This window comes from Misgurnus anguillicaudatus, chromosome 20, assembly GCF_027580225.2.
Source record: "Misgurnus anguillicaudatus chromosome 20, ASM2758022v2, whole genome shotgun sequence".
Taxonomy (NCBI): Eukaryota; Metazoa; Chordata; class Actinopteri; order Cypriniformes; family Cobitidae; genus Misgurnus; species Misgurnus anguillicaudatus.
The window spans coordinates 21,240,057-21,254,383 of NC_073356.2; the positions used below are offsets into that span (position 1 = coordinate 21,240,057).

The 14,327-nt window shown below is 38.7% G+C and overlaps 1 protein-coding gene across 1 annotated transcript in view; it reads right to left on the reverse strand.

Annotated features, from left to right (window-relative positions):
- Positions 1 to 4,001: 4,001 nt before the first annotated feature.
- Positions 4,002 to 14,327, reverse strand: part of calcr (calcitonin receptor) — a 67,260-nt gene continuing 56,934 nt past the window's right edge. The window contains exons 12-16 of the mRNA XM_055220138.2: positions 9,565 to 9,625; positions 9,393 to 9,459; positions 8,872 to 9,090; positions 8,750 to 8,791; positions 4,002 to 5,283 (exon numbers count right to left, since the gene is read on the reverse strand). Of these exons, the coding sequence (XP_055076113.2) occupies positions 5,062 to 5,283; positions 8,750 to 8,791; positions 8,872 to 9,090; positions 9,393 to 9,459; positions 9,565 to 9,625 (611 nt within the window). The 3' untranslated portion in view covers positions 4,002 to 5,061. The remainder of the gene's footprint in view (positions 5,284 to 8,749; positions 8,792 to 8,871; positions 9,091 to 9,392; positions 9,460 to 9,564; positions 9,626 to 14,327) is intronic.

The window sequence follows — 14,327 nt, forward strand, 5'->3', positions numbered from 1 at the left end:
ACACTGTTTAAACACCACTTCCCCTACAATGCTTAACATTCATTTCAAAATGGTCTTGGCACATGACATCAGAAGTGTTGGTGTTGAATGCAAATGATAAAATGATGTCTGTTCAGTTTAAGGATCACTACTGAACTAAGGAAACATTACAAACAAGGGGTTGTTTATCAAAATAAGTTTAATGCTAGAGGTGCTTTATGTTTTATATGGTCACAGCTGTCTTTAATGGGCAAAGAGAAGTCAGCACATGTTAGCGGGAAACAAAGAGCGCTGTTAGTCCTGCACCTGTAGATGCTGAAGCTTAGTGGATGTGACGCTGGATGTGCCAGAAATATCTTAAACTGTTGTCTGTGGTTGCACATCCCCAGGCCGAGATCAAACCAGATCTGTCACTAAAGTCAATTAGACTGATTGTGATTAGTTATGATGATGTTAAAACTTTAAATAACAACTGAAATGCTAAAATCTTGCTGCAATATTCCAGAAATCTTGGCATTTGATTTTGTAATGTGCAAACTAAGTACTTTACAGTGGTATGATTATATACCCATACATTTACCTTTAAAAGAAAGCTTGATCTATTTTTGATAAATCTAGTTTTCTGTTGCACTTGTGCAAAAATATAAGGAACTATTTGGGGTCGCACATACTGTACACACTACTAGCCATTCAGCAGGACATCGAATTTACTCTTATGTACAAAATACAATGTCAATTCATCTGACTTAAAGTTTCTCAGTTTATATATGCCGTATAAATGGACACAATTTCAAAAAGGTAAAATTTTGACAAAGCAAAATACGAATAATAATAATAAGAGATAATAAGAGGTTTTTCATTGGCATCCCCAACACAAGCAATAGACATTAAGATGTGATCAAGAAATGAAACTTAAAACATACAACAGAAGCTCAAATAAGCTCAATGACGCTATATACACAATGATAAACCCATGTCACGTCAGACTAAAACAATTACATGGTAAATACCAAGTCCACACAACTAACAATGAAACGATTTCACCTCAAACCCCTGGAAACACAATACATTATATACAGCTTAAAGTTTCATTTTAAATAAAATTACAGTGTTGTAGTCCAATGTAACAAAAAAAATAAACATTTCATAAAGAGATAAAAAATATGCTTGTTTCAGAGTCTCACTATATTCTCTGTTCTCATATAACTCTTCGTATTTCCATCTTATTTAACAAATTCACATTATTAGGAAATTGATATAAACAATTTCTGCACAAAAAAATCTTTACATTCCTATACTGTAAATTCATAAAATAACTATTATTTCATTTCTTATTTAGTAATGGTCAATACTGGATGTAACCTTCAAAGACCTTTTCCTAAAGGTGTACATGTGCATTAAACATTTTGTTGAGTTATAACGGTTCATTTGTAGCTTCTAATGCAAAATGTGTTTGACAGCTGTCAATCATCTCATGCACCCCAGAGGCCATTTCAAGCTGATGTTTTGTTATCCTCATCCCTTTGAATATGTGGAGAAAGCTGTTCCACATTTTTATCTTTTAGAAAAGCAAGTTACATTGTTCCTCTATGTACCGTAACCCATAACAATAATCCTAACTTGTAAATCTGTTTTTTATTATTAAGAGCAACCCAGTAACTAAGTTTTGGGAAACCATTCTCTGCAAGCATGTGAAAAAATAGGTCATTGAAATTTGGCTCCCATTGTGAAAAGAGGATCTTATTATAATAAAACCGCCCCTTAAATCTGCACTATCCAACCACGGCACTGCCATATAGTAGAGAGAGAGAGAGAGAGAGAGAGATAATATGACCCCTTTAAAAAATGGTTCTTCATGATGCCATAGTAGAAACATTTTTGGCTAAAAGGTTTTTCAGATTATTAAAGGTGCAGTGTGTAACTTTTAGAAGAATCTCTTGACAGAAAGGCAATATAATATACATAACTATATTATCAGGGGTGTATAAAGACCGGTTGTTGGTGTTTTAAGCCCTCAACGGAGCCCCCAAGGCAGCGCCGCCTAGAAGGCACCCCCCGCCCCCCGAGCGTTTCAGCCAATCACAGCACTGGCACTAGATATCGAGTCTTCCGCCAGCCTCTGGAGGTTCGAGCCCACCGTTGGTCAGGTGAGTAGCGCAGATATGGTAAGATAGGAATGTGACTGTTTTGAACCCAGCTCGAAAAATGAGCGTTTAAGTTACGTGTTTCTTCGTTTTCACCTGTCCATGGCACGACTTTCTTTTTTGTGCCAGTTTCACATATTGGTTACTCAATTTTTTTCCTATTTTCAAACCATTGTCGCTTGGGATTGGGGTTAGATTTGTGGTTTGGGTTAGGATGTCATTTTAAGCATTGGTTTATACGTTTATTCGTCAGATTTTTAAACAGTTTTCGCTTGGGGTTAGGGTTGGGTTTAGGTTAGGATGTCATTTTATGTAACAAAGTCGTTCTAACCCCAATCCCCAGCAACAATGGTAAGAAACTAGGAAAAACAATTGAGCAACCAATACGTGAAAGCCGTGCCTCAGACACGTGAAAACGCGGAAACACAAAACTTAAACACTCGAACCATCTCAAACAATTGAGTAACCAATACGTGAAACTGGCACGAGAAAGAAAGTCACGGAAACACGTAATGCGGCTTTCACATAGGACGCGGTGTGAGCTGCGCTATGAAACCTATTCATTTCAATGGCTTGTGCTGGGCGAGGGCATTTTTTTGTTGCGTCGAGCAAAGCGCAAGCGCACAGTGGTCAAAGTTCAAAATAGTTTAACTTTTGCGCTGCGCTCTGTGACGATTACCCGCACGGCCAATAGAAACGGGGCATCCAAACAAGCAAAATCAAAATGGACGAAAAGCTTATACTCGGAATTCCCGGAGCTTTATTATACAAGTTTACGCTCCTAAAGAGGCATCGGTAGGAAAGCCGTGTCACGGAAACACGTAGCAATTCAAGTTGGCATGTCAGGTGTGTCTTAAATCAAGACGCTTGTTGTAGGTAGGCAGCTTAAAGTTACGCGAAATGGAGACGGGCAACATCAGTCTCTGTTTTCCTCATTTAACCCAGTGCTTCTCAATTATTTTCTGTCACGCCCCCCCTAGGAAGAAGTAAACATTTCGCGCCCCCCCAACTCTCCGCCGCAACTGTAAATAGTATAATTTGTCTATAAAATTACACATCTGCAAAACATTGTATCCTTATTTACATTAAAGAAAACACACAAAAAAAAATCGATCAACTTACAACAAAGAATAACTTTATTAACATTGTTTTTTAGTCTGTAACAGAAAAGACTTAAAATGCATCAATTTGCCGGAAATAAAAAAATCAATCCTTATTTAAAGTATAATATTTTTTGACCATTTGATACTGAAAAATTAAGTAAGGAATAATTGACGACGGGCCACTGAATTATAAGAAAATAATGCACACCAAGGTGGCAATGCACCGCAGGTGTGCTTTATTTTCAAATAATTCAAAGGACCGGAGTCAATTATTCCTCTTATACCACGGTTACCACAAACATCACTCTGGTGCCAATTTTTTTTAAGACATTTGACAAGTTAGGTGTGCGGTTTACAGAAAAATAATCAACACCCATTGAACATTTCTCAGCCAATCAGAATGCAGTATTCGACAGACCCGTAATCAATAAATAATAATAAAAAACTCAAGCGGCTTATCAGCGTGATTGGGGTGTAATGTCTTTAAGTGACAGTGCAAAAAAAAATCACTTTCTGAAAAAGTATTTTCTCCGGGGTCTTGCGCGCCCCCCCTGGTGTCGCTTCGAGCCCCCCCCCCCCCCTGAGGGTCCCGCCCCACTATTTGAGAAGCACTGATTTTATCCAAATATAAACACTATTAATTTATTATATGAAAGCCGCATAACTCAAACGCTCAAACATTTCGAGCTGAACTCAAGTCACACCCCCATCTCATCACATCTGCACCACTCACCCGACCAACGGTGAGATCGAACCCCAGAAGCCGGCGGAAGGCTCGATATCCAGTGCTGTGATTGGCTGAAACGTTCGAGGGCGGGGAGTGCTGCCTTGAAGGCTCCGTTGAGGGCTTAAAACAGCAACGGGCATCATTTTGCACCACCATGTTTCCTAGGAACCAAAAATGATTTTTGTATGGCATCACTGTGAAGAACCATTCAAGCCCCTTTATTTTTAAGAGTGGGTTATTGATTGCTGGTTGAACTGAATGAATTTATTCAACTCTGGATTTTGGTTCCCCATTAACAATGTACTTAGAGAGAAAGTAGCACTCCAAAACACTGACAATATGCCTTCAGACAAAAATCAGACTTAAAATCTGCACTCTGAAACACTGGAGATTATTAAACACATTTTTTGACTCCTATGCTTAGTTATGGGAATACATTTTACTGTATGTAATCACGCAGAGTTGCAGTATGATTCCACTTTTATCACTACTAAAATTATTCAGATTGTTTGTTTTTTTCCTCTATAAAGACGAGGCGAAAGTAAAGCTGCGAAAACAGTAAAGCAGTCAGGAGCCTCGCAGGACAGATAGAAAGCTATATTTAGCTGCGAAATGACCGTCCAACAGATCTTTGTAACCACCTTTGACACTTGAAGGATCAGTATTCAGGCACTTTCCTTTGTTCGCCGACAGACATCATAGCCCATCCTCTTGAGTACAGTTTCCCAGAAGCTTATAAAAACAGTCAACGTTCCACAAATCAACACATCCTTTGGTTTCTGCAAAGTAACTTTCGACGACCACGAGCCCAGAGAGGATGTGAGGAGCCCCTGAAACTAGCAGCTTGAATTTGACATATTTTAAGCAACGCATCCTATGTCAATCTATTTTTCCTTTCTTTTCGTTTCAACTCGCAGAAGCCGAGCTGTTAGGAATATAAAAGAAGCAGTGAGTAATCTCTCAGCAGAATTGCTGGTGTCAACACACAGACTCTGGACGTCCTGTTGTTGTCAGAGATGGGGGGAAATTGTGAACACCTAAAGTCGCTTCACGATAATGGAGCCTCCAGTCTCTGGTTTGATTGAAACTCTTACTTCTCATATATGTCTCAGGCGTACGTCTCACCTGTCTTGAGGGCCACCAGCTCTGAGTCTTCTGTGTGTCTACCGTTTAAGTGTTCGCTGTTGCAGTCGTGATGGTACATGAAGGCGGGCACCTCGGTGATGGAGGTGGCGGTGTAGGATGTGGAGCGCATGGAGCAGTGCTCGCGTCTCCGCTGGCCCCACTGCACTTTGTATTGTATCCACTGTCTCTTCAGAGCTGACTGGACCTGAAGTAAGACATAATATGTGATACAAAATCTTGTTACAAAGCACACTGCAAAAATCTATTGTGTGGCTTAACTACACCTTGATAAAACCACTTTAACAGTCAATGCTGTTTTTTTAATATGTGCGTCGCAATTACATAAATGAGAAATTTCCTGAAAAAAAAATACTTTTTGATTTTATCCAAATGGATTTTTGGGCTAGACACTTTCAAATGAGAACAGTATAAAATGATACACTACCCATACTTATATTTGATGGATTTGAAGCATGTAGAAACTACAGGACTATTACCGGTCCTCTTTTATTACAGTTTCCCAACTGCACAAAACGTCTATAAATATAAAGAACCGATTGTGATGTTGCAATTACAGGCCTGTGTATTTTTAACACGAAACAAAGGGAGACATTGGATCAATCACAGATCTAGAGCAGACGGGGAACAAGGGGCAGGACATCTGAGTTCAGAACAAATCATTATACCCACATAAACAAACACACGCACAAAGAAAATGTTATTCTGTGTCAGTGCACATTTCCTGTCCTGAAACAGGATCTGCTCTTAGGACGCATGCAAATAGTTTGCAGGCGTACATCGATGCTGATGCGAGGCCGGCTGCTCATCCATACGCTAATAACTGACCCATTTTCCAGGCCCAGAAATAATTCGGCATGTTTAAAACATGACTTACACATGGGCGGATGAAGGCTGCTAATTCATTCCGTTCAAGTTGGTGCCAGAAACCTCATGCTGAGTTTTCTAATGAAACTGTGTCTTCATTGTCTTGGTTTTGTCGTGCGTAAGTGCTCCAAGTCTGTTTTTTTAATTCTGGTAAATGATTTTTGACAGGCTTGCTGGTGCTCATTGCTGCGTTACTCTTTTGCTGACACGTTAAAAGAGCTCGGCTTCTAAAGGGCACCTGTTCTACAAAATCCACTTTTACAAGGTGTTTGGACATAAATGTGTGTTGGCGGTGTGTGAACACAACCACCCTACAATACAAAAAAATGTATTCACCCCTTCTTTTTTAATCTCTATTAAACCAAAGCACTCTCATTAGATATGCTGTTTTGATTATCTTAGCAATGTGATGTCACACTGCTGAAGCCCCGCCCATGGCCGCTGACTGACAGTATTGTATTACCATAGTTCAGTGAGTTGGACGCTGTCTGCTATTTTTTCTGTGCTTCTTTGCAAAATCAGATCTATTTTAACCAAAGCATATGTTTTGGTACGGGACCGAAGAGCAATAGCTCATTTGCATTTAAAGGTACACACACAAAACAGTGCGTTTTTGCTCCCACCCAAATATGGGCATTTTGGACATGCTATAATAAATGATCTGTGGGTTATTTTGAGCAGAAACTTTACAGACACATTCTGGACACACCTGAGACTTATATTACATCTTGTAAAAAAGAGCATAATATGTGCCCTTTAAAAATCCAGGCCTGTATTAATACATGGGGACTTTCAAAAACAGGTACAGTTTAAAAATGTTGGCTTGTTTCAACCCATGCTTGGGTAAAATACAGACAAACACAACGGTTAGTTTGAATTAACCTAGAAAATATCAAACCATCGGTTAAAACAACCCAGCATATTGGATTGGGTTTTTCCTGTTTCATGATCAAATTAAGTGATTATAAGCAACTTTATGATTTCAAGACCTAAGAAAATAAGATTTAAAAATTAAATTAAAAAATGTAAGTTAATTTGTAAAACAAGCAAAAAAAAATCTGCCAATGTGGTAAGAAAATTGTGCTTATTTTTTCTTGAATTAAATCTTTAATAAAAAAGTTAGTTTATTTCAAGATTTTTTTTCTTACCCCATTGGCAGATTTTTTTGCTTGTTTTAAGCCGAAACGTACCGAGCCCCTAAGGTGACACTGGAGTAAAAAATCTAAAGTTTAGTTTCATGTGCTCACGTGAAAGTTTCATGTCCTCACGTGAAACTATCGCGTGCGCATGTGAAAGCGAAAGTTTCACGTGCGCACGAGATAGTTTCACGTGGGCAAGCGAAAGTTTCACGTGCGCAAGCGATAGTTTTTTCACGTGAGCACGCGATAGTTTCTAAACTAAACTTTATTTAATTTTTGCTCCATGTCCCCTTAGGGGCTCCGTAGAAATGCACTTCAATTTAATATCAATATTTGATATCTTAATATTTAAAAATATTCAATTAATATTTATTTAATATATATCAATGTCAATATATAAGATATCAATGTAAATTTTCACAGAATGTTCTTTACTTTATGTGGGATGAGTTTATGTAAAAGAAGTAAATCACTTTTAAAAAATGACTTAACTGGGTATTCACAGATAAGGTGGAAATTATACAATAAATTAGCATTTATTATTTTTTCCTTGGGTTGACATCATGTTGTAACTCTCAAAAGGTTATATTAACTTCACTATCATTCCCTGCAGTCATCTGCAAACTATCATTAAAAGCCGTCAACACTCATTTTGTCCATGATTCATGACCAATCACTGAAAGGGACATCAACCATGTCTAAATTAATGTGTTACAGTACAGTACATTGTTTCAGTTACATGGCATGGCCAGGTATTCACCCAGAAACTTACTGAACACATCACTGCTTTCTGAAATCCCGTCACCAGCATGCTGGTGTTTTGACAAAACATCAGATTATCCCAAATGTCACGTCTGTTACACAGGGGGTGATTGTGCACAAGGTGGTCTCTTTTTAAAGGACAACATGCATTACTTTACATAGGCAGAAGAATAATGTAATTTTTACAGTGATACACTGTAAGTTAATTTAGTGTCACTTTACAGTAAGGTTGTATTTGTTAACAAATGCATCAGCTAACATGAACAACACTTCTACAGCAATTATTTATCTTAGTTCATGTTAATTTCAGCATTTATTAATACATTTAGAAAATCAAATGTTAACATCAGTTAATGCACTAATATGAATAGTTATATTGGCATTAAAGGTGCAGTGTGTACTTTTTAGAAGGATCTCTTGACAGAAATGCAAAATAATATACAAAACTATATTATCAGTGGTGTATAAAGACCTTTCATAATGAACCGTTATGTGTTTATTACCTTAGAACGTGACCTTTTTATCTACATACACATAGGGTCCCCTTACATGGAAGTCACCATTTTGTGCCACCATTTTTCTACAGAAGCCCTTAAACGGACAAATTTTTTCACTAAGTTGTCTTCGACGATCACATGTTTGTCCGGTGTACGCGGCCACCGTAGCTTCTCTATGTGTTTAAAAAGTGAGGGGTGAGCAGTGGACTAAGCCATTGGTTGCAATTTGCAACCTCACCACTAGATGCCGCGAAATTTACACACTGCACCTTTAACAAAGATAAATGCTGAAAAACTAGTTAAGACCTAGTTGATTTAAAGGAATATTGTGTAAATAAAGACAAAAGTTTCATTCGTGTAAGCCATGTATTAATCTTTCCATGCTTACCTCTCCATTGAAAAAGCAGAATATGGTTGCAACCAGCAGTCCCTTGCGAAACAGAAAACATGGATGCATTATTATCATATTTCTACCTCTTTTCCAAATAAACAACAATCACTGGGGAATACCTGGTAATGCATTAAAATATGCATGATGTAGTCATAAACCTCTCCTGCCAGCCGGTTCTCTGGCCGCCATGGGAAGATGACGAACTGAATGCCCAATAAAGGCACGAGGATGAGGGTGGCCCTCACTGCCTTCATGTACATGTTGGACTCTGCTCGGTGAGTATCTCTCAGTTTCGTCACCAAGACTCGTACTATGTTTAATAGAAAGAATAGATTGACCTGAAGCATAAAGAAAAAGTCAAGTTAGCCAAAATGTTCCTCGAATAGTCCTTCACTAACATGCTCTATTTAGATTTTAAATTGTCACAATAAGCTGTGAATAAAGATGTGATAATTGATTTTTAACACAAAAGTCACTCTTATGAGATGAAGTTTAGTGTGTTATCGTCATCATTATCAACTGTTAATAACAAAACTGATTAAAACTGATCAGAGCAAATCAGAGATGACACATGTAAAACTCAATAAGTGGATATTTGAAGCATAGAGTTTATAGAAACTAAATAAATGTGTTGAGTTACCAATAAAGCTGCCATTATAGGGCCGTGAACCACATAGAGCAGATGGGTGTCCACGCTCATCCAGCAACTAGTGGGAAAACACAATACAGTAAATCCCATTTCAGATCTACTGTCCGCTAAAACCGGCCCTGTCTTTTGTATTTACAGCATAGGAGCAACGAACATTACTCACTTGTCATCAAAATATTTTTTCCTAGCTACAGCATGGATGGATGCAGGCACAAGGGGAAAACCTTTTGAAAGAAGAATTGAGACATTAGTCAATCCCAACATATTCTCTCTTATATTTTACTTTTCATTCCCATTAAGAATCTCTATGAAACAAAATCGAACAAGACTGTAAACCATAAATCGTGCAAAATGTGTAATGCAGAGCGTGATTTATTCAAGTATTAAATATCAGAGTATTCAAACAGACATTTCTCTACGGGCTCAGCATCTATATTTGCAAAATAAACATTTATCCTCAATGCATTAGATTAGGGGTTTGATGCAAAATCAATCCTTGTCTAGTAAAAATATTGGGAATTTTAACAGCGTGGCATTAAATATCTTTACTTCAGCTTAAAATGCCGCAAGGCATAACGGCAGATTTGTTACGGATGGCTGGGGGTCTCTCTGCTTTGGTTATAAATGACGGATATGGCACAAGGTTATCGTGGATACTTTAATAATGATCCACTGTTACGAGCTCTATTGTCCACTTATCAGCTCAGCTTGTAACCCGTGACACTGTGTTTACTCCGGGTGTGCCTCATAAGCCTTGAAAAGTGAAGCCTCTGGCTCTTTGATCGCCCCCTGGTGGCTGGCTGCAGTACAAGTCATAACCCCGCCCTCTCCATTCAAATGAAGAGGACTTTGCTCTAAATAAAAAAATTATTTACACTTCCAATAAAAGTTTTCGAAAGATGGTTTTGGTCCTTTCAAGTAGTTGTTATCACGCTGATATATGTTCAAGTGTTCATTTTTGTGATAAGTTTCATTTTAGCTTGTAATTTGATGCTATAGAAACGGGGCGTGTCGTTATGATTGGAGTGGTTGAATTGGCCGCGCAAGCGTTTGGGCGGAAGTTTGATACCGCGGCTCCGCCTCTGGCTTCACAGACGATTCCTTCTGCGCATGCCTCGGCTCCAAACTGACGTTTTTACGTAACATGGCGGCGACCGCGGTCGGACATTTTTGGCTTCAATTCATTACAATGGTGGGAGGCGACGTCGCGTCGTCCATATTTTTTTACAGTCTATGGTTTACTCGCACAACAGTCAAAACAAGACAGTTAGGTCCTGATCTTCAATAAGCCATCATAAAAAAGCTGACAGTGATGTCAGTGCTGAAGCCCCACGGTGCAACAGATCCTTTTCATTTTGTGTTTTCTCACAACACATTCAAAAACACTCGTTTGTCGACGCTATTCACTGGGGAATTGTTCAGATCCACAAGGAAATAATATCATTACCTTCATAAATCCGCAAATTAAAAATGTATCGAATGTTACTATACTATAGCTCAGATTACCTCAGATGTTGTTAATGAATAAATTAATTGTAACGAAACAGGGTTGTAAAAGGGCACAGTGGCTTCAGAAAGAGAGGTATAAAAGTTGTCACTAGGACGATCCCTTTTAAAAAGGTCCTAATATGTACCATTTTGGTTCAGGAATGTACCTTTGAGGTATCATGTATGCAATTTTATGTAGAAAAGTGTTGTGATAAATACTGTCATTATGTATGCCACAAAAAAACCCACACTAAAATCCAAACTATTTTAAAACTATAAGAAGCAGACTGTGCTGTTGGATTGCATTGAGACTTTTATTAAGGGACTTTAGTTTTGAAAAATAAATAGACTTTTATTTTGAAAAGGGAAGTGGAAATTGTATAGTCCTCATGTCAGAAAGCAGGAAGTGCATAGTCATCTTCAAGCACATGTAGTGAGAAGCTGTGAAGCACATGTTGAACTGCTATTGGAGATACATGGTGAAGCAGGGAAAGACTTTACTTGCTGGACATTTCCAGGGATGCTACTGGTGGGATAAAGGTTTGATGTTAACATTTTTCAATAGTTTAACATTAAATGTAAATTGATGGTAAAAGTGCTAAAGTGAATGTAGCTAATCTCTTACTGTTTGTGCTTATGTTAGCTCATTTAATAGCATGATGGTGGTAGCATATGAATAATATTGTGAGTAATAATGTGCTTTTTTGAGATAATGTTGCATGTTAAATTAATGTAAGGTTAAAGAGAACTTTATATCTGTGTATATTTATATATTTATATATATTTGTATATTTATATGAATGTATATTTGGTTGGCAGTTTTAAGTAATTGCTATGTTTGTGTTTTGTTTTTCTTGTAAAGGTTTTCAATCTTACCAAATCTTACCAAATCTTACCAAATCTTACCAAATCTTACCAAATCTTACCTAATCATACCAAATCTTACCAAATGTGATCTATTCTTAATTGAACATGAGAATCTACCTAAATAAAGAAGATTAAAGAAGAAGCCGTTTGAGTTGATTCCATTTACCCTGTTGATGGCCAAGGCCTTTTTCAAGTTTGGGCAGAAGTAAAGTAAAATCCCCTGAGAACTTGACAGTTGAAAACCACCGGCACAGCTGAAAGCCAACGGCACAGTTGAGAAGCAATGGTGTGGTACATCTGAAGATTAATCCTTTTGTTGAAAACTGACATTGTGCCACCTGAAACCCACTGCAGTGCTACTTGATAACCAAGAAACTGCATCAGGGCTAGAAGATTAACGGCTTCAGTGAGTCCAGAGTGTGGATGCAGAGAAAAGTTGCTGAACAGCAAGGTATTCAAGAGGCACCAGTCAATCAAATCAATAACTCAAGAGTTGAAGAGAAAGAAATTGTTAAGATCAAGATGGCAGTCGAAGCTCTTGGCAAAACATTGGAGCAGCTAAAGAAAGACAGAACAGTTGCAAAGATCTCCTTCACTAAGCAAGCTAACTATCTCTGTCGGAAAGCAAGTGATTTAACTGAGTCAGAACTCAGAGAAGAATTTATAAAGCTCTCTGCCGATTCAAGAAAAGTTATTGAGGCCAATGATGATTACAAGACTGGATTAGAAGCAGAGCTTGTAGGCATTAAAGATGGTGAAGATGCTGAGCTTAGTGTGGAGCAGGATACCAGCTTAAAGAAATATACCAGTGAATGTGAGCAAAGATTCAGTGACGTAAAGCTAATTGTTCAAACAAGCCTCTGGAGTAGATATGGATCAGACACGCTAGAGGCTGCTTTTGATGAAGCAGAAAAAGCCTGTAGACATGCATATAGAATACCTGTGGAAAGCAGTAACTCTGAAGGATTTGAAGTCCACCATACTATAATGGAAAAGTTGATCAAAGAAACATCTAGCGCATTCACAGCCTGGGAGTCATGGATTCCTGTTGCAGAAGTAAGTGACTTTAGGAAGCGGAGCAGGGACCTGAGAGTGGCTTACAATGAGCTTGACATGAGGAAGGCTGAGTTTGCCAGAGCACGGTGGATTGCTGTAGAGAAGCAAGGTACAGACGTGAATCAGGAACCAACTGGACAGAGAATACCAGTAGTGAAGATTAAGCCAACCAAACTGCCCACATTTAGCGGCTGTAAAAGAGACTTTCATCGCTGGAGGTCAGACTGGGAAAGCCTTCAGAAGCAGGGAGAGCCAACCGGTTCACCAGAGGTCAAAAAGATACAGCTTCTTGATAGTGTAGAAGAAAAGATTGTGAAAGATCTTCGTCTGTCAACCTATAGCACAGCAGATGATGTTTTCAGAGTGCTATCAAATAGGTATGGTAATAAAAATGCCATTGCTCTAGAAATTGTTGAAGAGCTTGAGAAGATTCCTCCTGTTAAAGGAAATCAGCCGAGAAAAGTAGTAGACCTTATCCAGACCGTAGAGAAAGCACTCGCTGATCTCACAGATCTAGGAAGTACCGGTGCCATCAAAAACCCAATGGTGGTGAAGTCTTTAGAGAGCAAGCTTCCAGAGTTTGTTAAGAAGGACTGGCTGATGTTCATGGTGGATCCTACCAACGGTGTCACTCAAGACAACCACTTTGACATGCTCCTAGATTTTCTGAAAAAGCAAGAGGAGATCTTCGAGAGGTTAGATTACCTACGAATGCCAGAGAAGCCAGACAAAGTAGAAAGGAAGTTCAACAAGAAATATGCCTCAACTAAAGCCACAAAGAAAGAGGATTCTGAGGATGGGTGCATTATCTGTGGAGATGAGAAACATAAGGATAGGATTTTCTTTTGCAAGAAGTTCAAAGGTCTGAAGCTATCAGAAAAGGAAGCTGCTGTGAAAAAGATTGGGGCATGCAGGGAGTGCTTGGGATGCCATAAGTTTGATGACAGCTGCAGAGACACCTATCTGTGCAGGAACGCAGACTGCAAGAAGAGAGGCTCCTCAGATCACCACTTCTTTCTCTGTCCAAGAGGAAATAACAAGAAGCGTGAATTTGACAGACCTCAGACAGAGGACAGGGACAAAAGGAGCTTAACTGAGGAACAGAAGAAATTCTTGTGTGAACTTACCCCAGAGTTAGCTGATAGATGCAGGAAGGCCTTTACCAATAATTCGTCAAAGGTTAGCTGTCCTGCCAAGTCCCAGGTGAGCCTCCTCAAAGAAAGTGGATTGAAAGAACTCCCTGTCATTATGATGTTGATGGAAGTGACCGCCAATGCAGGTCAGAAAATCGGAGCCCTTGTGGATCTGGCTTCAGATACCAATTACATAACTCATAAAGCAGCCAATAGGTTGAATCTTAGAAGTGAGAAGATCACACTTGTTATGCATGGAGTTGGTGGAATGGCTACCAAAGTAGCCACAAAAAGATACCTCCTCAGAGTTCGAATTAAAACCTCCAAGGGAACTGAGAGGGCCCATGAATTAATCTGCTATGGGCTGAAGGAGATTGCCAAA